The following is a 22,113-nucleotide window of genomic DNA, read 5'->3' on the forward strand; positions in this document are numbered from 1 at the left end:
TGTGGGGCTACTGATAGGTACCACATGATCTAACTGTGCCTGGAACGGGTATAAATAAATGGTAACAAGCAATTTACTTGTATGCCTTGTTCCTACTAAATTTCCCCCAAACTAAGGCACTCGTAGCTGCAATAGTTTAAGAAAGCCTGGTGTACAGAAAGTTTTTGAGATCAGTCGAGTAGAGAAATCCTGCCATGTAGGAGGAAAATAGCATCTTTCTACACACAGCTGAACACGGGAAAGGGGAAGGGGCATTTTAACAGCACACACTGAACAAGATAGAACAGCTCAGTTTGACCTCTTTGTATCTTTTAATACAACCTTCATAAAAATCCCTAAGTTAAAATAACCGTGTAATGGCAATCACAAAAGTATAAGGAAATATGTATTCTAGTTCGAGAAGAGATTCGTCCCAACAATGCATGAGAAAAATCAAGTGATGAAAGTAGTTTAATTACCACTGTACATATCACCTGGAACAATGCCCTGGTCAGATAGGTAACGGCAGCTGTCCAAGGCACAGTGCCTGACTGCTCACTGCTGTCAGTAGATTACCAGCACTAAAAGAAATAGAGGTTTAAACAGCCAGAGCAAAGGCGACATAGGCGAGATGCTGCACAGAAACAGCAGTGACAACTTCAGCTGTCAGCAGAGATGCTCTCCTTCCTCCTGGAACTGGGCTCACATGACCACCATGATGTCTTCCAGCGGCTTCCGTGTCAGCGCAGGCACAGTGGCGTCTTTCTTGGGATAGCCAACAGGGAGCAGCAGCAGCAGCTTCTCATTTGCTGGGCGCTGGAGCAGCAACCGGAGCTGGGGGCCGCAGTTCAGGGGCGTGGAGGTCACTGTGTACAGCCCCGCGTTCTGCAGCGAGACAGACAGCGACAGTGAGACACAGGCCTGTGCTCTTTACTTGTAGTAGTTGTTCACACCACACCTGTACACGTCCTTCTGTCAGCCAGTCTGGAAATGCTGCTCTCTCTCACACCTGCTGCAGGCTTCAGAGTACCTGATTTACTAACAGCCTCAGTGGCACCATAAAAGATGCCTGCTCTGCTTACAGAGAAGTAGAGCATTTCTCCACCACAGCAACTTGCACAGTCTGCCTGCCATGAGTGCTGCTCAAAGCCAGAGCCTGCCTGCCGTGCTCAGTGTGATGGGGAATCCATGGCCACAGGGAAGCTGAGAGGCAGCTGTGGGGATATGATTGGATTGTCATCCCATGGTGCTGGTTGTTGGACTAGATAATCTTGAAACATCCATTCCAAACCAAACTATTCCACGATTCTATGATCTGGCTCATACAGAGTTTCTGTTCTTGCCTCCATACAGCTGGCAGGAAGATGCCTTTACAGCCTTGTGAACACTTGAGTTTCTCCTCAAGAGCTGTACCTTGCAGGGACCTGTCACAGGAATCTGTTGGCATCTCTCACAGTGGCCATTGTTATAGATTACATCAGAATCCCAAAATAGGTCTATGTATCACTCTTCCTCTCATTCAAAATCCCTACAAAATCTGGGCAAATAATAAAGAGCTGACATCATCTGAGGTATGACCACACATCTGAGTCGCTTCCTGAGAGCTGCACACGTGAATTTCAGTCTGTCTACACAGTTCAACCATTTTGGGAGGCTTTGAGGTACAAATCAGCCAGGGAGAGGTGCCTAGGAAATGCACCTGTCAAGTTAAGTGATCTCTATGATCTTCTCAAGAGGAGAAGAGCTAATAGTGATGGTGCTGAATGGTGCCTGAGCAGCAGCAATGCACGAAAGAAAGTGTCATTCAAAACAGAATGGAGGAGAAATTGCAGTGCCTGGTAGGAAATTGGCCTAATATAAGAGGAGGCACCTTGCTGTTAGCTTGCTGACAGGCCAGGTTAACTATGAGAATAGCTTCTCTATTTAACACTTGTGTGAGTACATCAGATACAAGAAGCAGAACCTAGCACTGAGAAACCACTGAGAAAATCTAACCGGCAGGTGTCAAACATGCTGAGCTTTAGAGATCAGTTCACTCTCAGAAATGCCTTGGAAAGACTGATTGAAATAGTACAGCCTGTTCTCTGGAATATGCCCCTGATTTTTCTTTTCAGCACTGTATACTAAAATGGTTTGGAGTCAAGTTGTTTTATAGGGATTACTGAAAAGAAGGGGCCACTGTAGCACCACACAGTCGTGCTTGGGTAGTCTGAAGAGCCTGTCAGCCCTGTTAGCATAAGGCAGGAACCACAGGGGCTGAAGCCTGTGCCGAGAGAAGAGTGACAACTCTGGAAGCTACATTATATTTTTCTTCCTATTAACCAGCACTGAGGATAGGAATCACCTTCTCAGATGTAGACCTGTGAAGAATAACTTTAAAACTCAAAACTAAGACATATTGCCAGGAATTGGAGTGATCCAGGAGACTGAAAATGTTGAAATCTAAACTAGGTTCCTCCCTTATTTGAGCAGAACAGTCTTGGTACATAATCCAAACTAATATATTGACTCACAGTATGTTGGTTCTGTCAACGTACCTGCAGTGCAGCAAGCAGGATACCACAGGCAATGGAAACACTGATTTCATTGTAGTAGTGGGTCTTCTTTTTGCCATTTGGAAGCCGCCCATATACCTGCTTGAAAATGAGGATCAAATACGGAGCAGTGTCCAAGTACTCTTTGATCCAATTTGTTCTGCAAAAGAATGTTTAAGACATTTATTTTGCAACCTTCTCACTTTCCTGTAAGTTACATTTACTGTCTGCAAAGGGGCACTAAAGGTACATGACAATTATAGCAGTAGACTAAACCCTAGAACATTTACTGCAAAGGATTATCATCTTAAATAGAAACATTTCAGAAAGAAAAAAAAAGCTTGAACGGAGTTCTCAATTTTAACAGAATTGGCTGAGGGGCTGAAGTGCTTACTCTGAAGAGTGGAATTGCATACAAATAAGAGATAGTTCTTGACCTCTTATCTATGAACTAGCCCCATGAGCATTTGCCTTTGAGATTACTTAATTCCTGGAATTTTGCAGATTTGCCTGTTGCCAGCAGTGCCAACTTTTTTGTCATTGCAGGGAAGACTGCTGTCAGAAAAGTTCAAAACATTTTTGTCTAAGGTCTAAGCCTAAATATATGCCAATGGCAAAAAGTGTTATCCTGTTCCTGGGTTTCATCCTTGTTACAATTCATTTGGTTCCCAATTTCTTAAATGACAATCATGATATAGGATTTAGACAAGAAAATGAGTGCTTTCTACTGTTCTCATTCAAAACATAGGAACTGCTGGCATTTAGTTGTTTGCATAGCACATAAATTTGCATAGCACCTGAGCACCTGAAAAACAGTAACATTATTAAACAAGTAGGGCAAGTCAACCCAACAAAGCTTTGTGCACAGGCTCCACTTGACAAGCCAGGACTCAGTAGACATCTTCCCATTGTGTGAAGTTAAGCAAGTCAGTCTGACTTCGGAGGGCATTTGGAACAATTAAATATTGCATAATTCAGCACTTGGATAGGGACAGGCCTTGGGGCTTCCTCAGTTGGTAGCAAAGCTTCCAGTGACTTTGGGAGCTGGACTGTTTGGCAAACAGCAGAAAAAATCTGGGACAGGAGTTTCAGACGCAGAGGTTACATTGGAAAAAAAATATGATGGAGCCAAGTGCTTGGAAAACTTTCAAAACAGAGAGCATGTAATCCCTTTTACTGGAAGCAGTTTTATGAACCAGTCACCAAGGCACAATTCTACACATATTTATAAGTTTTTGTTTCCCAACATGGATTTTAGAAAAATGTTAAAAGTGAGAGGGAGGAAGAAATAGAAAATTATAGGAGTCTTTCCTACACTGAAACAACAGCTCTCTTCACACCCCTTAGGTAATTGACTTTTCATACCTCAATCTTTTCAGGTCATTAACCCATCTGTCTCCCATCCTCTTTTTGTAGTTGATTTCCTCCTCTTCTTCTACAATTTCACGAATCTTATGTTTTAAATTCGGATCTTGCACTACCACAAAGGTCCAGGGCTCAGTGTGTGCTCCACTAGGTGAAGTACCTTCGTACAAGAACAGGGAAAAGTAAAAATCCAGGAAGGAGGGTGGGCAGTGAGAGGTGTCAGCTCTTCCTTGTGAGCTTTCAGACTGACCAGCTGAGCAATGGGAAAGCGAATAGATGAGATGGGAAGAAAAGGACTAAGTTCTGGCAGACAATCCTGTTCATTTTTTTCTCAAAGAATGTGAAATCCCATTGAAGAATAGAGATTAGTCCATTCATACTGCCATCTTACAGGAAGCCAGTGTTAAGGAGTTGTAAAATATTGCTTTTCTGGTGGTTCTTATGATGAGGCAGTAATATGGTGCAATATATATGAACACAGTAATGTTATTACAAAGTGTTGTATATATATGAACGCAGTAATGTTATTACAAAGTGTTGTACCAAAAGCAGAGCTCTGTCTGAATACACAATCAACTCTGACAAGTGGTTTTAGCTATAGGGTGAAAATAATGGCTTTCAGGAAAACAAGGCTAAGTGACCCCCTGCAGGAACCTGTCACTGGCTGACAAAGATGAGGAGCTGTACAACAGAAGACATCTGCCATAGAGCATACAGGTTTGAGTTTGTTGTCCCAACAAGACAGCTGGTGTTTATAGGTGTGCATGTATTAAATTTGTACTTGCTTGCCACCAACACCACTGGAGAAATATTTTAACTGCCTAGAGGTTAAAAGCCAGAAGCTGAAAAATATATATCTGCACGGGTTCTCAGATATATAGATTAAGAAGGCTGCTTAGATCTCTCTGGTCCCTCATACACATTTAAAAATATTTGAAGAATTTGAATGCATGCAATACTAAGGACTGATTTTAGTTCAAGAAAAACTGAATAAGCAGTTTGAATTCTCTTGATATGTGAAAATGTTTTTATACTGTGAACCTTGCCTCTCCTCAGGTGTGGGTAAAAACTGATGGCATTCATGCTTCCCTTTGTTTTCTTTTTCTCCACACAGCCCAAAGCTTTCAGGGTTACTGAGTACTTCATCTGCACGCCAGGCTTGTTTGCTTTGCTGCATTTGCCAAAACATGCTCAGTGTTTTAATGACTCCTAGTTAATTAGAGGGAGATGGAGACTCGTTACAGTGCAGTAACAAAGCTGCTTGCAGTTTTTAAAGGGAAAATAATGCACCTCAAATGTGGAGATTCTTTAGATTATCAACCCTGCTAAAGGCTACTGAACTTTTCTCTAGGGCAGCTTGGGAATATTTTCTATAGTAGTAGCAGCTGGCTCATAGAATAAGAGAAATCATGAGGGTCAAAACCACTCCTGGCTGAATTCAATGTTACTAAAGCAGAGATGAGATTAGGTCAGGACTTGACAGTAATGATTTGAAACACATAAATTCTCAACAACCACAAAGATAATCAATTTCTGACATTCAGTCAAATAACATCTATTAGGGTCTTCAGCATAACTCTCCAGTCATATGCAACAGGGGTCTGGTACTACTATTGGAAGGACTGGAAAAGGTTTTTTGTTCTAGACTGAAATTCTTTCCCTTTATTTAGCACCAACCATTTATGTCAACTGAAATATTTTGCATGGCTGAGACAATTTAATCTATTTGTTTGTGGGGGGACCCTAAAAAACAAAACCCACACATGATAAATATCATCATAATGCATTAAGTTTTAAAGCATGTGGAGTACATGTGGCTTGACATTTTCAAGAAAATACTTCAATATTTCTATTTGAAAGATGTCTCGATAAGCAACACAAATTTAATTTTAAATAACATCTTTTAAAGGTTGAAAATGCAGTAATTTGTTTCATGCTGTTGAAATGCTCTTCTTCCCTTATGAGTGAACTGCAAATACAGAGGAATTGGGAGTACTCCAAACCAGTTTCTGACATACAGTTGTTCAAACTGAGTAATTTCCAATCAGTCAATGGGTGCTAATTCATTCCAGCTACAGGTGAATCTAGGAAAACCATGAGCAAAATTCCAGTTCCCTTGGCTTTCCCACACCACCTTTTCACAGTTACACAGTTGAACAGCAATACTGATCCTTTTTTTTTTCCCAGACCTTGAACCACTCAATACCTACCCGCTGTTCTGATGACATTATCGATAACCTCCCTGGGGACTGGCTCATCACTGAGAAACCTGACAGATCGCCTCTTATTTAGAAGCTCATAGAATGTCTGTGACCTTTTAATCATTTCAGCCTCAGAGTAGCGCTCGCCAGTGAAGGGGACATGGGCAACATTTTCTTCAAGTCCTTGCCACTCTTCCTCACCCTCTGCAAGAAAATACAAGTGGTTAGGGATTTTTTTTTTTTCTTTTTTTTTTTTGCTGGAGGATGCTGTTGATATCCTTGGCATTCACACCGTAATGCACCTTGTCCTGCACTGGCACATGCTGCACTTCTACACCACTGGTAAGGCAAAGTCTAAAGTTCCAGTTGACACAACTCCTTGATCCCCAGCTCCGGCTACTGAATAAACACTTTGTTTGAATACTAAGAGGCAGGAGGGTCCTGGCTGGCTCTAGCAAGTGTGATCCACAAAGAAGTCATTGCCTTCTCCACTTCAGCCTGCAAGCCTGCCTGTAAAAATGGGTTACAAACTGAAACAGCATTGAAAATGTGGACAGGCTTCCAGCCCACTTTTCTCTGCAAGTAAACGTGAACCTGTGTGTTCCTTCCTGAGATGTTTAATAAGGAAAAAATCAATTAAATCACTGAAGTTAAGGAGAGAGCTTAACTACCAATATGTGTAAAATTTCCTCTGAAGAGCTGAATGTCAACTTCTTCCATATTCATGTTTCATAGCAGAAGCACTGCAAGCTTTGGCGCTGCAGAAATGTGACTTTGTGGTTAAGCTCTTCGGTTTTCTGATACTTTCCGTATAAGAGAAAATGGATTTCAGGCATCTACACTTAGGATAGCAACATATCAAATGTAGGATATTGTTTATTGCCTTTAATTTAAGAACTCAAAATTATTCTACATTTCACTGAAATCTGTTTATATCACAAAATGAATCTTTTGTTGACTCTGAGGCCTCTTTCTCCCCCATATTCCTAGAATCAGCACAGATAGCATTTTTTTGCAGCTATGATGTGGAATTTAAAGCCATTTAAATGCTACATTTTGACTAGTCCATAGTATTGAGCAATCTCCTACAGAGAGCTGAGTCAGGAAAAAATATTCCAGTTCTTTTTCTGTTGCTATTAGGCTATTATTCCCGAATCATAGCAATCTCCAGCACAAATTCAAACAGCAATTACGTCTGTGTTTTAGTAGTATGCAGTTGCCTTAGAGACCAGGCTGCTTTTTTGTTCATTTTAAAAGCAGTGAAATATTCACAAGTGCAGTTCAGCTTTGCAAAGGAGGGAAATAAATCCAGTTTCATAAATTGAACCTAAATGGAATGGTTCTGGTCCCCAAACAACACACATTTCATTTTGTGTACAAAGAATTCACCCTGAAAATTTGTTTTGTTTAGCATTTCATGCCTGTGTTAAGCACTCTTGGTCATAGTCTGCAAGGACCTGGCTCCAGGTTAATGGAAAGCAGTGAGCCCTTGTAAAAATAATTTTTGTGATCATCTTGCACCCTCAAAAGTAAAAGGGTTCCTCTTGATAATGTGATAATGACAATTCCCTTTGTGGCTTACACCCAGTAAGACAGTGATGTGTGCTTGCTTGTTTTGTGTTGTGGGGGGGTTTTCCCATGAAAGTAGAAGAGAAGTGAAGATGCTGTTTGGTCAAGATAGTTCAACTTAATAAGGTGTAAAAGGACTTGTACTTTCAATGATTTTCAACATAGGTGAGATGGCTAATCAGAATGGAAAACCTCAAAACACTCGACATGGGAATACTGGCTGAAGCAGAAAAACAAGAAGCGCCAGGAACTGACACACAAAACCAAAACTGTCCTGGCAAATTTATTTTTTTTTAAATAAATTAATCTATTATATATTCTCTTCCATCATGTGTCTACCATTCTTTCTTAGCAGTTAACATTACCCATATGCTAACTTTAAATCATTATCAGCACCATCTGTTTAGTGCATGCTCTCCATATCTCTAATTGCTGTGTTTAGACATACTCCTGTTTGTATGGTCACGTTATACAATACCACAAGTGTCTTGTTTTTATCTCTTTGTATTCCACCACTTGATGGACAACAGACAGCCTGCTAGCAAGTCTATTGCTTTGTTAGCCACATTCTCGACTGCCATCAATTCTGTTGCCCATTTACAGTAGTCATCAAGCTTCCTGCTTTTTAAGTATATCTGGAATGGTTTTGGCTCAGACATCCTGAATGGAATCACATTTTAAAAGTACTATTTTTCTATCTCTATCAGAAATTCCTCTCTGGATACATTTTAGGATGATGATTATGTTCTTCTCAGCAGTCCATATGGGAGGTTATAATCAGCCTGCAAATCATGTAATAAATTTTACCTCAGTTTGAAGCGTGAGTTCTTAATTAAAAACTCATACTGAGAACAAGTTGTCATTTCCCTTCTGTTGGCCACTTATTTTACCTACACTGACACTTCTCTGTATCACTGGCTTCCAGTTGCATGTCATTAAGATATTTCACTTTTACTCTCCTTGGTTTTATGCAAACACCACTAGTTAATATTAACAATTGGTCCTGAGACTGATCCTTGAGAAACGCCAGTCAAGACTACTGCATTTGCTCTTCAAACAAGTTTCTTCTCTAGGGAATTGCTTCCTAAGCATACATTTTCTCTCTAATTCTCTTTTCCAGTGTAAAGACATGCATAAGAAAAAAATTAAATGCATGTAAAGAAAGTTTTCCCATCTTTGGTCTTAAATGCTGGGTAAACTGACCCTGTGGATTCTTTGTCTGATTAATGGCAGACTGCTGCAAAATGGGCCACTGCAGGAATCCTGGTAGTGAATCCAGCCCTGAACCGAGTGTGACTAATAGGGAACTAAAAGAGATGGACTACCCTACTAGTGGGCTATAAATAGTGGTAAGCAGGCTGATCCTGGAAAACTCAAGAGTGGGTCAAGGATTCTAAGAAAAGAAGTAGCAAGTTGGAGAGGCACAGACCCTGGAAGAAAGAACCCAGCACCAAAATATTGTGAAAATTACCTCAACCGGAATACGGTTGCAGAAGGTTTCTTACAATCTTAAGAGAAACAGAGTGGCTGATAAATAAAGAGAAAACCTAGTAAAAGGAAAGCTGAGAGGTAATCTGGTTGCTATCCCTAAACCACAGGAGCGTATATACCAGGGCTGGAAGAGAATCCTTTAAAAAAATAAAATCAAGAGGATGGAATAGATTAAATATGTATACAGTAGTATTAAATACGTTTGGGTAGACAGAAAGGTAGAGGAGGGTTCTTAACCCACAGTACGAAATTCTGGACCAGCCTTTCAGCAAGGTTAAAGAAAAGGGGTCACAGAAGTCCAGTTTTCATGTTCATTCAGCTGGTGACAAAGGCTGGATGTATCTGCAGCAGCTGGGAGATACACATGGTAATGCATTGTGTCCATCTAAGTCCTGTGTTCCTAAATGATACAAAACATGAAGTGTCATTGAAAAGAAGGTTTAAATTGCTACTGCCTCATCTATGTCAGTAGTAGTATTATTAAGATATGGGAAGTCTTTGAAAATGGGTGGAGGAGAAATGCTTTTAAGTGGGACAGGTTTGTTATAAGGAGTATCACAAGCAACCAGCAGTGCATTTTCAGAAGAATTGGAACATTTGGGACTTTGTGTATTGCTTTGTAGTCTTTAAGTACAGTGTATCATCAGTGCTCTTGCCAATCCACAGCACAACAATCTCTCATTCTGGATCTTATAAATGAAGAAAAAAGCTACAGGATAGATGGGCATGCAAACAAATCTGAAGTACTGCCAGTTAAAGCATTAAACAAATGGACTGAGTGCTTTGCACTTAATAAAAGGACTGGGTTTCAGGCTGCTCCGAGAAACATCCATCTCTTCAGCTATGGAAAGCACAACAGAGACAAGTTCAGGAGGACTCGGCCCTCACTATTCTACCCTTCATTGCCTATAAGTGACCCTAGTGAGTCTGCCCAAGCAGTTCAGCCACTTAGACTGAATGCTCTGCTGCTCAAAGGTATGTCCTTCTCATGGGAAACACCCCTGAGGGTTCCACTTCAGGGAAGGCTCGTGGGGCTACAGGTAAGGTCAGTGCCTGTCTGTTTTTCTAGCAGAGTGCTTCACTCTCTCAGCAAATAGACCTTGGTTTGCTCAGGGACATGAATCAAAAGACTTGGTCTTCAGCTGCCTCTTCCTATTCAGGGGGCTGTTGAAAATTCAGCTTGTTCACGTGGGGCAGCCCTAGATTCTAGCTTTAGACAAGGCCTTAAGAATGTTTCATGTTACCTAACTCAAATTCTCTTCAGAGGAACTTAATCTTTAAGCACAAGCTGGCCTGAGACATTTAAGTAGAACTGAGCTTGTCTGATAAAGTAAGAAACATTAATAAAATAGCAGAATTTACACAGCAGGTAAAGTATTCTTTACTATTAAAAAAATCTTTTTACATCCATGCTTCCATTTCAGCTTCTAGTGCAGTCAGTGCAAATTTTAACACTGACAAGGTTAACACATTTTGATCCTCAATTAAGGGTTTAGCAAAGTAGCAGATCCTTACTAACTCTTCTCCTCCTTGCCACTCTTCTCACTTAGGCTGGGTTTTCCTCTGCTAAAGAAAAATTTCCCTATGAATGATGAAATTATTTTAATATTTCTTGAGATAAAATACACGACTGTTTTACGAAGAATTTGGTTTGAATCACACACCATTAAGGGAAAGATCATTATTTGTTACTAAAAGCAAAATAGCAAGAAAATTTAATATTGGATGACACAGTATATTGAGAAAGGTTTTATTTGAAAGCAAATAAAACTTAGCAACAGTACCAACATGTCTACCTGTCTAAATTTTTTGCAAGCAATTTTAAACTAGTACAGTTTTGAATTCAGCACCTGAATAGCAGGGAAAGCAATTAACACATAAAAGACTAAAATTTTATGTATGGAGCTGTGGCAGTGAGGCTCCTTGGTAAGAGCTAATAGGTTTGTTTATGTAGATGATCTAAATTTTTTAACTGATAGAAACAGCTATAGTCAAAGATGATATTTCATAGATTATCATTTGAACTACCCACAGGAATTCTAATTTGCAGCAATTTAACTGAAGCAGTAAGCTATTAGTGACAAACAAATTATGGGATAATTTTATATAGAATGTATTTTGCATTGAACAAAGGAGGATACAGCACGTGAACTGATTTGTAAAGAAATTTTATATATTTGGAAAATAGTCAACAGGGTTTAAACCCTTCCTGGTATCAACTATTTTCAGAAACTGATAACACCTACTCAAAGTACACTGAACACTAAGAAAAGAGCTATAATGGTTCTTAGAAATATGTCTATGTGGAGAAGAATGCTGTAAGTTTTAAGATTCCTAGAAGCAGACTGAGGGAAAATGTCATTATGGGGAAAAAATAACTCAGAGAGACCCCTCAAAAAGCCTTTGAGACCAGCTTAAGGGATAAAAAAGAAAAAAAAAAAAAAGAGCTGCATTAACTACAACTTTAAAAAATTGATAGGAACAGAACTCTGTATATTTCTATTTCACAAAGAAATAAAGTGAGTTTATGGAGGATAGTTAGGAAGTAAAAAGAAGGAGGGGTACATTTTGTGCTTAGACTTTTAACCAAGCTGTGAATCAGAAAAAGCTAATGAAAATAAAGGCTTTTTTGTACAGGTTCAAATATGCAGCTGAGTGACCAGATTATCACCAACACCACATTTTGTTCTTAAGTATTTGATCAACACAGCTTCCAACAAATCTGTCATTGATATTCTCAGAAGCCACAAATGGAGGACCTTTGTAAAAACAGTAATAAACCCATTTCCAACTTTTTAGCTGTGCTGAGACCAAAATATTGCACTGAGTGATAAAGTGGGATGACTTGCAGGAAGAAACACTCTGCTCAGGTCTTCCCTTTGCTCACACTAATAAGGCCTGAGAAGAGACTGTGGGGAATTCAGCAGGATCTCCTCTCTTTCCTTACACTGTCCATAGAGTCCCCTCATAGGTCTGAGATCTGCTGTACAGAGGAACAGACAGGAGTCTCTGAGAATATATTTTATATATATTTTTCTTTTGCACTCTGTTCTGTGGGGTCTGGAGGAAATAGAGACTTACACCAACAGTGACATGACATGAGGACTGCCTCCTTCCTGGGAGCTGACAAGCTCAGGGCACAGCAGCAGTGTAGTGCTGAGCATTGCTGTCACTGTGGAAAAGTCCAGAAGATTGCACCTCCTTTATTCATATCAACAGATTATATTCAAACAACTAAAGTGTTTGGGATAAGATTTTTCTTACCTTCTTCTTCTAAGGGATGGTCAGTGCCATCTTTTAAATCTTCGTCTACCCATGGGCGAGATGGATGCTTGCTTTTCGTGTCACGTTTTTCCTTCTCTCCATTCGTCTTCTTCATTATTACCCCAATCAAAACACATATAATGGCTATAAATACTGGTGTGAGGGAAGAAAAGAGTGCCATGGCTATGGAAATGTGTAGTCTTTCATCCAAGTTCAGTAGTTTCTCAAGAAAAAGGAGAGGCTAAAGAGGGAAGAGCAGCAAAGCAGTGAGCAAAAAGGGGTGGACTCAAGGTTCAGTCCTCCACCCTATCTTGCTTCTACTTTTCAGACACCGCCCCCACAGTCTTATCTGTGACAGTCTCCTGATGTTAATAAACAGCTTCTGCAGTTAAAAAAACTCCAGACCCAGGTTTATATATTTTCTGAGAAGAAACATCTCATAAACAGCAAGCAGAGGCACTGACCATACACCTAAATGCTGTCCAGTGTAAAGTAAATTTAAAAACCCCAAGGTCTTTTCAAACTCCAGACTAAAGCAAAAGACTTCTCTTTATGGTTATGGTCATCCCAGTAATCTTCATTGTAACAGTCATTATGAGAAGAGCCAAGTGGGAATATGACTTTTAAAAACTAATGGTACCTCTTCAATGTCTAACTCACAAAATTAGCATTTTACATGTATCCCAGCAATTCAGAATATCACCAATTGCAAATCAGTTTGCAGCACCACCCTCAGCTGTGTCAACGGGTCAATAGAACAGATAAGTAAAGGGGCAGTATTGCCTCTGTATAAAGCATGAGTGAGACAATTCACAGACCCCTATTTTCATTCTGATTATTCTGGGGGAACTGACAAGAAGAATTCAAAGAATCAAAGTAAGAAAATATGTGAGGGCTGCAGTGACTTTAAAAGCCACGTTTCAGCATCTTATCAAAGATTAAAAACTGATAGGATCCTGGTATAATCCAATAATGGTCAATGTCTAAATGCTTAACCCATTTTTACCTCAGTCAGCTGCTTGAGAACTGAAACAACACAGCAACACTGATTTGCTGTCTTTATCTGGGGCTGTTGGGACACACTGGATAATAAAATGTCAGGTGGCAGCAGGTGCTGAGGGCTGTGCTGGAGAGCAGGGTGCAGGAGTGCACCACCTGCACCACCAGTGTCCATCAGCTCTTCTGAGCACCTGCTGAGCACCATCCTTGCCAAACCTTATCTCATGCCATACGTGGCCATTTCTGATATCCCTGCATCCATGGCAAGATAATCGGAATTTGAATAAGCCCCCCCAAGGTAAGTGGGAGCAGTTGTGAGTGTAGCCACACCAGGAGATGGTGATCCCCAGGGCACATCAGTGCTGCAGCTGGCACCTACAGGGTGTCACTGCAGTCCCCTTCCCTCAACATGAAAACCAGGACACAAAGGGGAGAGAGAATCGGGAGTATGCATAGGTTCCATTCTGACAGCTTCTCGGTCCATACCCTACCACTCATGCCCCTCACCCCAGCAGTTTTGCAGAGCTGGTCCCTATGGACAGTCACCCTAAGGGCTCCCTACCTTCCAATGCTCCGGCAGGTACTGCCAGCTGCCCTGAGGACTGGTCTGCGTTGGGAAGCCCAGAATGAAGACGAGGTTGCTGCACAAGAAGAGGAATGTGTGACCACACTGGCAGGCCACACACAATGATAGTCTGGCTGACAGTCCAGACATGTATCCTCTTTTGATACAAGCTCCTTGTGTTAAGAGGGCAAGATCAAGCAAATTGCACAGCTGTGCACATATTGTCCAGACATGCTTAGAGGCAAAATGAAACTGCCTCAAAGCTTGTACTCAAGGCTGGACTTTCTCAGCTGCCCAGCTCAGATACAGAATAAATACTTTACTTCTCCTGCACTTCATCCTACTCTGACATACAGGCCCACAGTTCCTGTAGGTACCAGTCCTTATACGCAATATTTGGGATCTGTGTAAGAAGGGTGGCCCCAGAATCAGCCAAAGGACTGCATAAAACCACCAGAGATGTAATAATGAGGACATGAAAAAGCTGTGCTTAGGTTCCGAATCTAATCCAATACTTCAAAGTTGTCAATAAACTTCCATCTGCCTCTGACTAAGAGGACAATTTGCTTGAAAATCCAAGCCATGAATCTTGTCTTTCCTGCTCTCCAGTCATTTGTGACATGTGCTTGGGCCATTGATTTGGGGTGCACATATAAAAAGCCGCCAAACCAGTACACTCCATAGGAATAGAAACAGTTGTCATATGCGGAAAAAAGAAAATATGTAAATGTATCCTTCCTCTCTTTGATTTAGAGTAGATATTTAAACTCATTTGTCCCACCTGCTGGCTGTCCAGTCATGGGGAGAGGTACTTTACCTAATCCCAATTAGAAACATTAAATTAATTCATGAGACTAGAGAAGGAACATGCAATTTCATCAAACACATTTTCAACAGCCTACTCTGTAACAAGAGAGGAAAACAGAATGTGGTCTGAATGACACTGGCTGTTTCTCCCACAGGGAATATATTAACCTTGAATATTCACACACACATAAATTAGGATCTGGATGATTTGCAGCTGAGAATTCATCCTATGAAGAGACAGGTCTGTGCTGAAAGAGAGAAGCAACATAGAAGGGTGAATGATGTTGTTTAAAATAACTACCTCTATTTGCAATGCTGGAAACTTTGTAATAGCTCACTGTTCCAGAATAACTTTGACTACCTTAGAGGTGATATTAATTTTTCTTTTGTAGAACAGAGAAAGAAAGAAAGGAAGTTAAATAAAAGTCCCTTTGGTATTAACTTAAGCAAAATCCATTTGGTGTTACATATTGAAAATTTTTAGGTTGAACTTCAACCCCACAGAAACCCCAGCCTACCTTGTTTAATTAAAAGCTGAGTTAGTTTAAACAGCTCTATATTGTAGACACTTAAAACAGAAACATGGTGATGTCTTGAGGAACTGTGGGAAAGGGTGAGTGGAAGCAGTTAATTTTTGTACCGTAGATTTCAATCAGTTTTTCTGTTAGATTTTTTTTTTCCAATCCAAGCTTTATATAAATGTGATTAATATTATCATGACAAATTCAAGAAAATTTATTACAATTATTTCTTCTGTTCTACAGTAAACCCTAAAGACTAGCAGCTGAATTTTTTGGGGGTTTTTTGAGTCTCAAAAAGTCAGGAGAAACTTTACGAATGACCTTACTCCTAGAAATTCATGGAGCTTTTCTGACAAACATGGAAAGAAGTTAGAAAATGTTGATAGATATACAACAATTGAGAACATCAAAGTACTCCACTATTACTGCATGAAAGACAGCACTCCTAAAAGGTACAGACCATCATACTAAAAGCTTCTGGTCCCAAAATACTTTCTTTAATATTTCCTAAGAAATTCTGAGGATAGCTGTTGTTTCCTCTGAAAGAAAAAAAAAATGTACTTTAATATCAAATATAGCCCTTTGTTTTTTTTCTTCCAGGTGAAAACGTGTGATGAGCAAATGCCAGTAGTGGACAGACCTATGGTGGGACAGCCACAGAACGATCACCCATGGGCACCACGCTCACAGTGAACATACGGAAATGAAGAGTAAGATGAAGGATGTGCTTGCAATAAATACAGCACAAGTCTGTGTGAGAAAACATGGGTTTGGGTGCTAGCTACAATTCCCGTTGCAAGTGTCCTTTGCTGAACATTATCAGTTACACACCTACAAGAAATACAAAGCCTCTGTTTGGACCCTCAAGTGATATACCAATATGTGGTGATGAAAGGGTCCATAAAAAAATCTGTGTTTATAGTTAGAAGCAAGAAAAAGTCACCACTGGGTATTGTCTAGAGACACAATAAAGTACATTTGCTTCAGAAGTGAGTTTCACACTGAAGCTTGTGTTTACAAAAGAATTCCAAAGGCTATTTCAGTGCCATACTTGGTCAGCTCCCAAGTCAGTATATGCCTGCTATGGGCAAGGCAGAACCATGCATGAACTACTTAATCCAATTTCCCAATCAACACATTGAGACAAATGCCTGGGATCAGCTGAAACTTATCTATTAGGTATCAGCATTACTAAAAATATCATTAGCTTTATAAGCGTCTCCATCTCTGTGACTTATCTAGCAATCCCCTCCTGCCTCTGCCAGTGACCAGCATATGATGCTTCTGAGCAAGGTGACCCTCACTTTTCTGCTGCCTCTTGCCTCTTCTTGCACTCACATACAACCATCCCTTGCCCCAAGACAGCTGTATGATCTCTTTATGACCCCTGGAGATATCAGATATCTTGCCCTGGAGCATTAGATTTGATTATCTTTTTCATTAACTTAGCTCAGATTGCCACAAATGTTATTAGTGCTTATGAACTACCCTTTTGAAATCTAACAGTACAGTGGGTAATAGAATTACATCCCTTAGCAACGAAAGAACAAGACAACAGAGCACCATGCAACAGAGCAATTCTTTCCATTTGTCCTCAGTATAGCACTCTTCACTTGCAAACTCCCTGTGTTTATGTATTAGAGGCAGAAGAAAGAACCTAACTATAGACATGATTCACTAGTATCTTTCTAAATAGAATAATCCATTTATTAGGATCTGTCTTATCAGATAAACCATTAGTTGTGCTCAACAGGACAACTAGTGCTCCTAAAAATATTTCCGATTTCAGAAAAAAACTTAAATTTAACCCAGAGACTAATTTGTCCCCAGATTAATAACAAAACAAGAAATTTGCTGTTGCTGTACCAATGTTACCATCATGAAGCTGTAGGAGTGAGTTTCCACATGGCTGGAATCTGGTGGACATTAGTAGTGCTACTCACTGAAGTAAAGCTGCATGGCTGAGTTTTCAGAAACTCACTAAAACTCTAAAAAAAGATCCCAAAACCATCATTGAACTTAAAAAGAAACCACCAAGGGTCTGCAGATAACACAGACCTTGGAAGATATTTGTCCCACACTGGGCCAAAATAAAGACAAAAATATTATTTTTCCACAATCACTTTTAGGTGCAGACTCATGATAGGCTATGTTCAAATCTGTTTTATTTTGTGAGTTACCTATGATACCAGCTGATGGGGAAAGGTAAAGACCATTTCTGAATGGCCCCATGGGAGCACACAGCCTAATAGAGACTGTTAAAACCTCTTCAGAATAGAGTGTCTAGGGAACAGGAAGGAGGGGTAGCAATGGTCTCCTCCCAATGGCCAGCAGGCTGAGAAGAGCCTCTTTTAGATAAAATATCACAGCAAACATTATCTGCATAGTGGGCCAAAGAGGGGAAGGCAGGGACAGAATGAAGAGACAGAAATCCAAAAGGCAGATTCCATATGGCCATACTGCCCAAGGTGTGGGGCTGAAGCATTACATAGGTAGACCTAAAGCAGCTCCATTATCAGAGCCAACACAGTCATCACCATGCCAAAGGCTTACCCAAGACCTGGGCAAAGACTCTTACAGCTCCTCATGCTGGCACCCCTGCAGCTGCAGCTCCCTAGCCTTCATCTCCAGGGTCACAGAGCCCATACCGGCTCTGCCTGGGCTTCTGACTGCAGCACAGGCATCATCCCAGATCTCCCCTGTCAGCTCACAATGCAGGAGAATGAGTGTTTAGAGCAAATTTATAGTCATGCCCCACATGATCAGACTTTTCAGATCATGATGTCAAGTGAGGAAACAGCAGTAGAGAAATGATAACTGGATGTCCTTTGTAGCTGATGTAAGAAACATTGCTATTGTCTTTTGGATGCTAAGAAGAAATACAGAAAAAATAAAATAAAAATATAAAGTAAAAAGTAAAAGAGGACAAAAATTATTTGGCCCTATTTTTTAGAGCTGGATTTTTATTTCCAGTTGCTAATATATCCTTCTTTTTGTATGTTCACGGAGAGGAAAACTGTCTTTCGTTCCATACTGCTATGAAAGGATAGCTGAATGGCAGCATGGAGCATTTTAAATCAGCATTTCAAAGCTTCAGCTGTTCCAGGAATAGCTATTCCTATTACTTCACTTCTTATTTGCACCAAATCAAAACACAGCTTAGCTTATTTGAAGAGTTCCTTAGCTGATTATATCTAAGCCTCTAAAACTTTATCTAGGAAAACAGTTTCTAGCTATGAACATGAAGGAAGCCTTGAATTCCTATGTAATCATAAATAGCAATGTTCAAAGGGTTCAGGTTTTTTGTGGGTTGCTTGTTTTGAATTTTTTTCTTCTTTACATGCTTTGAATGAGTTTCATCACCTAGCCCCCTGAAGAAATCTATCACAAGTCTGAAGCCCTGTCCTTACTGCCAAGGGCATCCACAGCCTCCTTTCATCATTAAGGTGGATCTGTCCATCATTAGCTCTACCCTCTCCAGCTGCTGTCCTTCACAGGAGTCACACCTTGCTGCCTACTGAGTTGGCTTGGATGGTGGAGTTGCCACATAGGCTCCTCACTCAGCCTAACACAGAGCATCTCCCTAAGGGGAGTTTGCAGCCCCCTGGAATTACCTCCAAGCAAAACCTTCTTCCCTTCCCACAGTAGAATCAGTGGCCAAAGATCAGCTGTCACTGGGACTCTGGTTCACCTGCATCAAGGATGATGTTGTACAGTATTTCCCTCTCCCTTGCTCCAGCACTTGTTGCTTATGAAGGGAAGCTGGGAAGTAAATGACCGGGCAATGCACAAAGTCCAGAACAGCACATATGCTGACTCAGCTCTCAGGTAGACCACAGAGACATCAGACACCGTAGGAGACATTTTTAGAGTGTCTGGTTATGTCAAATATTTTGGTGTCCAGGGAGGGTGGGATAGCTGGGTGGTCAGGTCAGCATGTGCCACAGCAGTCCTGAGGCTGGAAAGTCAGCCAAAGAACCCAGAATTGCCAATATTGTTCTTTTCTCGAATGATCTTTTCAGAGAGAAATCCCAAGCACACAGAGAGTTTAAATGCTATTTCCTGACAAAGATATTTCCACCCTTTTCGCCAAGCCCAGAAAGGAAAACATTTTTCCCACACAAATCACTGACCTAAGAGTTCAGGAGATGCAGATCTCTTGCCCAACTCTACTGTTACTTTTACCCTGTGTGTAAATATTTGTTTATTAACCTGTCACATCAGATAATCAGCAAATCACTTCTGTTGGGTTGCAATCCGCCACCTGACAGTTTGCGAAGGGGTGATTAATATTCACCATCTTTCCTCCTAGAGAAAGAAGCTGCAGCTTCCCCTGGCTGGTCCAGAAAAAAAAGCAGCCTTTCTCACAATGACAGTTTAAAATCCCAGCACTATTCAAACAATTCACTTTACTCAGCTAACACTTCTTTATGGACAATTGCTCTCTGAAATTGAAACTGGATATTACTGGACTGTTTGAAAAATACAACTGTGTGGGACAATCAAATTTCTTGAAGTTTGCTATTCTACCAGCCAGTGAACTTGGCATGTAGTTTCTTCCAGTGGGCTTAGATCTGATTTATGCATACAGAGCTTGGAAATGGGCTTATCTGAAATTTTCCTCTGGATCTTTGGGATCTAACTTCATTGAAAAGATGAGACGAACTACACAGGTAAAACCCACTGTGAAACTCTTCACATCACAGATATATTATGACTGTTGTCATTGGTATGAGGAAGAAGAAATTCAGACTCCACAGAGGTTACTTTACTTAAAAACTTATGAATGGGTATTTCTAGAAAATACAACGTGCACCATAAATAAGTGAACTCAGAGATCCAGGCATTCTGCCAGCATCCTTACCCTCACCTTTCATTGTCACCAATACAATTACAAAACAGACTTCTGCCCTGCCTGATGCTCCCAGATAATCTTGCAGCAGCAACACAGTCCCTATTCACTGCACATGGAGTTCAGCTTGGGACAGCTGTGCACGCGTGGCTGATGCTCTTTTAAAGGTTGCCAAGATGCTGCCCCAATACCAAGTGTCTTCCCACCAGTGATCAATCATGTCTTACCTTGCAATCAGTGGCCTCCAGTCCATTACAGTTAATCAATACTGGAGCATCTTCTGTGTCCAAAAGGATAAATAAGCTAATTTTTCAGTATTTACTGCAACTGTTTGCTTTCAGTGTGATGTCACTCCAAAATAGAAAACAATTAGGACCTATATACTGCTTTGTCTGCACTACAGATTCATCCTGACCCTGCTAACTGTGAGGTAGTCTGTCATCCTGTGCTTTGCCAGCAGGTACACACGTATGCAAAAGATCCTGCTTTAGAGCTTTGTCAGTGGCTTTTTGCAGCATGAGAAGCCAATTGCTCATTTTAGTCAGGTTCGTCTCAGTAAATGAAAAAGCAGCAAAGCTTTATCTATGAAACCAGGCGGAGCCCCTGTCCAAGCCCTGATGTTAATTGAGGTGACCTCTGAGAAGCTTTACTTCCCACCCAGAATCAGCTGCCTTTGAGGTTGTGCTGATAGCAAAAATAGAGGTGGTATGTGACCAGCACTTGGTTATTTCCCCTTCCTCAGCCAATGCCTTATTATACAAGGCTCTGAGGGCTGTGCCTGTACAACTAACAATCTGTGAAAGCATATTTCCCCAGCGGTTCCTTCTGAGCAGCATGAAAGTGTCAGATGAGGACAGAAGCTGGCATTAGGCTACTGGCATGACTGAATCACAACAGGATCTCTGTTGTTAACCATTTAACTGTCCAAATATACTGTGCAGCACTGTCCTGTCTGGTTTCTGCCCAGCGTTATTCCTATTAGAGAAGGTTCAGGGAGCTAATTGTCCAGCAAAACTGTGTGATGAGCCTCTGAACAGACACCAAACTGACAGATCCAGCAACTGTTCAGCTGTTCCAGCATCCTGGCAATGGTGGCAAAAACTGCCTCAGATGATGCTAAATCCTCATCTCCTTCAAAACCAGGTCCTTTCATGGCAATGGTTCCAGCAGATCACTGTGATCTCGGAAAGTATGTCAGTCTTCTCTTCAGAAGACAAAGGCTAGAATCACCATGACCCTCTGGCTGATGGGCTTCTTGTGCCAGTAGGTGGCTTAAGAAAAGGTTTATTTTCTGCGCTCTTCACTACCGTTGTATCAGACCCTCCTGGGGACACTCTGAAAACATGCTGACACAAGCTGACAAGCTCAGCCATAGCCCAGGGGGAGGCAGTAAGTTCAGGCCTCACAGAGACAAGTCTCTCTTCCCCAGTGTTGCCTTCTGGGAGCTGCTTGGCAGCAAACAGCTCTGCTCGTTTACCATCAGCCTGCTCATCTGCTCCATCTTCCTCTCACTTCCCCCACCTCTTCCCACTCCTTTTATTTTCCCATGTCCAACTTCATAACAGCTGTCCCTTTTTAGCCTCCATAACAGGTCCAAACACCCTTTAACAGCACAAATATTGCTGTTCCTTACAATTAGGACATAATTGTAATAATAATAATAATTTCACTGACATAAGAGTCAGTGAAACCCTAACCCGAGTTTTCTGGGTGCTGGCAGAGGAGCTCACCTTCAGCAATCACCTCCTGTACTATGATTGCTCTCCAGGAAGCACTGCAGGTTCCCCAGAGCAGAACCATGTGGCCTGAGCAAAAGAAAGAAGGCAGCACCAATGAAATGCCTCTCCTGCCATCACTCCTCCTTAAACCCATGCCCTAAGTTGACAGGGTAAATTAAAGGAGACATTTGGGGTGAGATGAAACAAATTTAGGGCAAATTCTCTTTTTGCTGCTAATTTAGAGACCT

At 41.0% G+C, this 22,113-nt stretch overlaps 1 protein-coding gene across 3 annotated transcripts; it reads right to left on the reverse strand.

The window, feature by feature from the left end:
• Positions 1 to 269: 269 nt before the first annotated feature.
• On the reverse strand, positions 270 to 21,643 carry IYD (iodotyrosine deiodinase). 3 transcript variants are annotated; one of them, XM_066179097.1, is made up of 7 exons: positions 20,375 to 21,643; positions 13,965 to 14,043; positions 12,404 to 12,556; positions 6,089 to 6,283; positions 3,879 to 4,038; positions 2,517 to 2,673; positions 270 to 864 (listed from the first exon to the last, which is right to left on the reverse strand). In XM_066179097.1, exons 3-7 carry the CDS (start codon positions 12,516 to 12,518, stop codon positions 682 to 684), a joined length of 810 nt encoding a protein of 269 aa, XP_066035194.1. In that variant the 5' UTR covers positions 12,519 to 12,556; positions 13,965 to 14,043; positions 20,375 to 21,643; the 3' UTR covers positions 270 to 681. The 3 variants fall into 3 exon arrangements, with proteins under 3 accessions (XP_066035194.1, XP_066035193.1, XP_066035192.1); XM_066179096.1 differs by lacking the exon at positions 13,965 to 14,043; XM_066179095.1 differs by lacking the exons at positions 13,965 to 14,043; positions 20,375 to 21,643 and having other exon boundaries at positions 12,404 to 12,699.
• Between the last annotated feature and the right edge of the window lie 470 nt (positions 21,644 to 22,113).

This window comes from Chamaea fasciata, unplaced genomic scaffold (genome assembly GCF_029207755.1).
Source record: "Chamaea fasciata isolate MVZ Bird 193981 ecotype frontalis unplaced genomic scaffold, bChaFas1.0.hap1 SCAF_3, whole genome shotgun sequence".
NCBI lineage: Eukaryota > Metazoa > Chordata > Aves > Passeriformes > Sylviidae > Chamaea > Chamaea fasciata.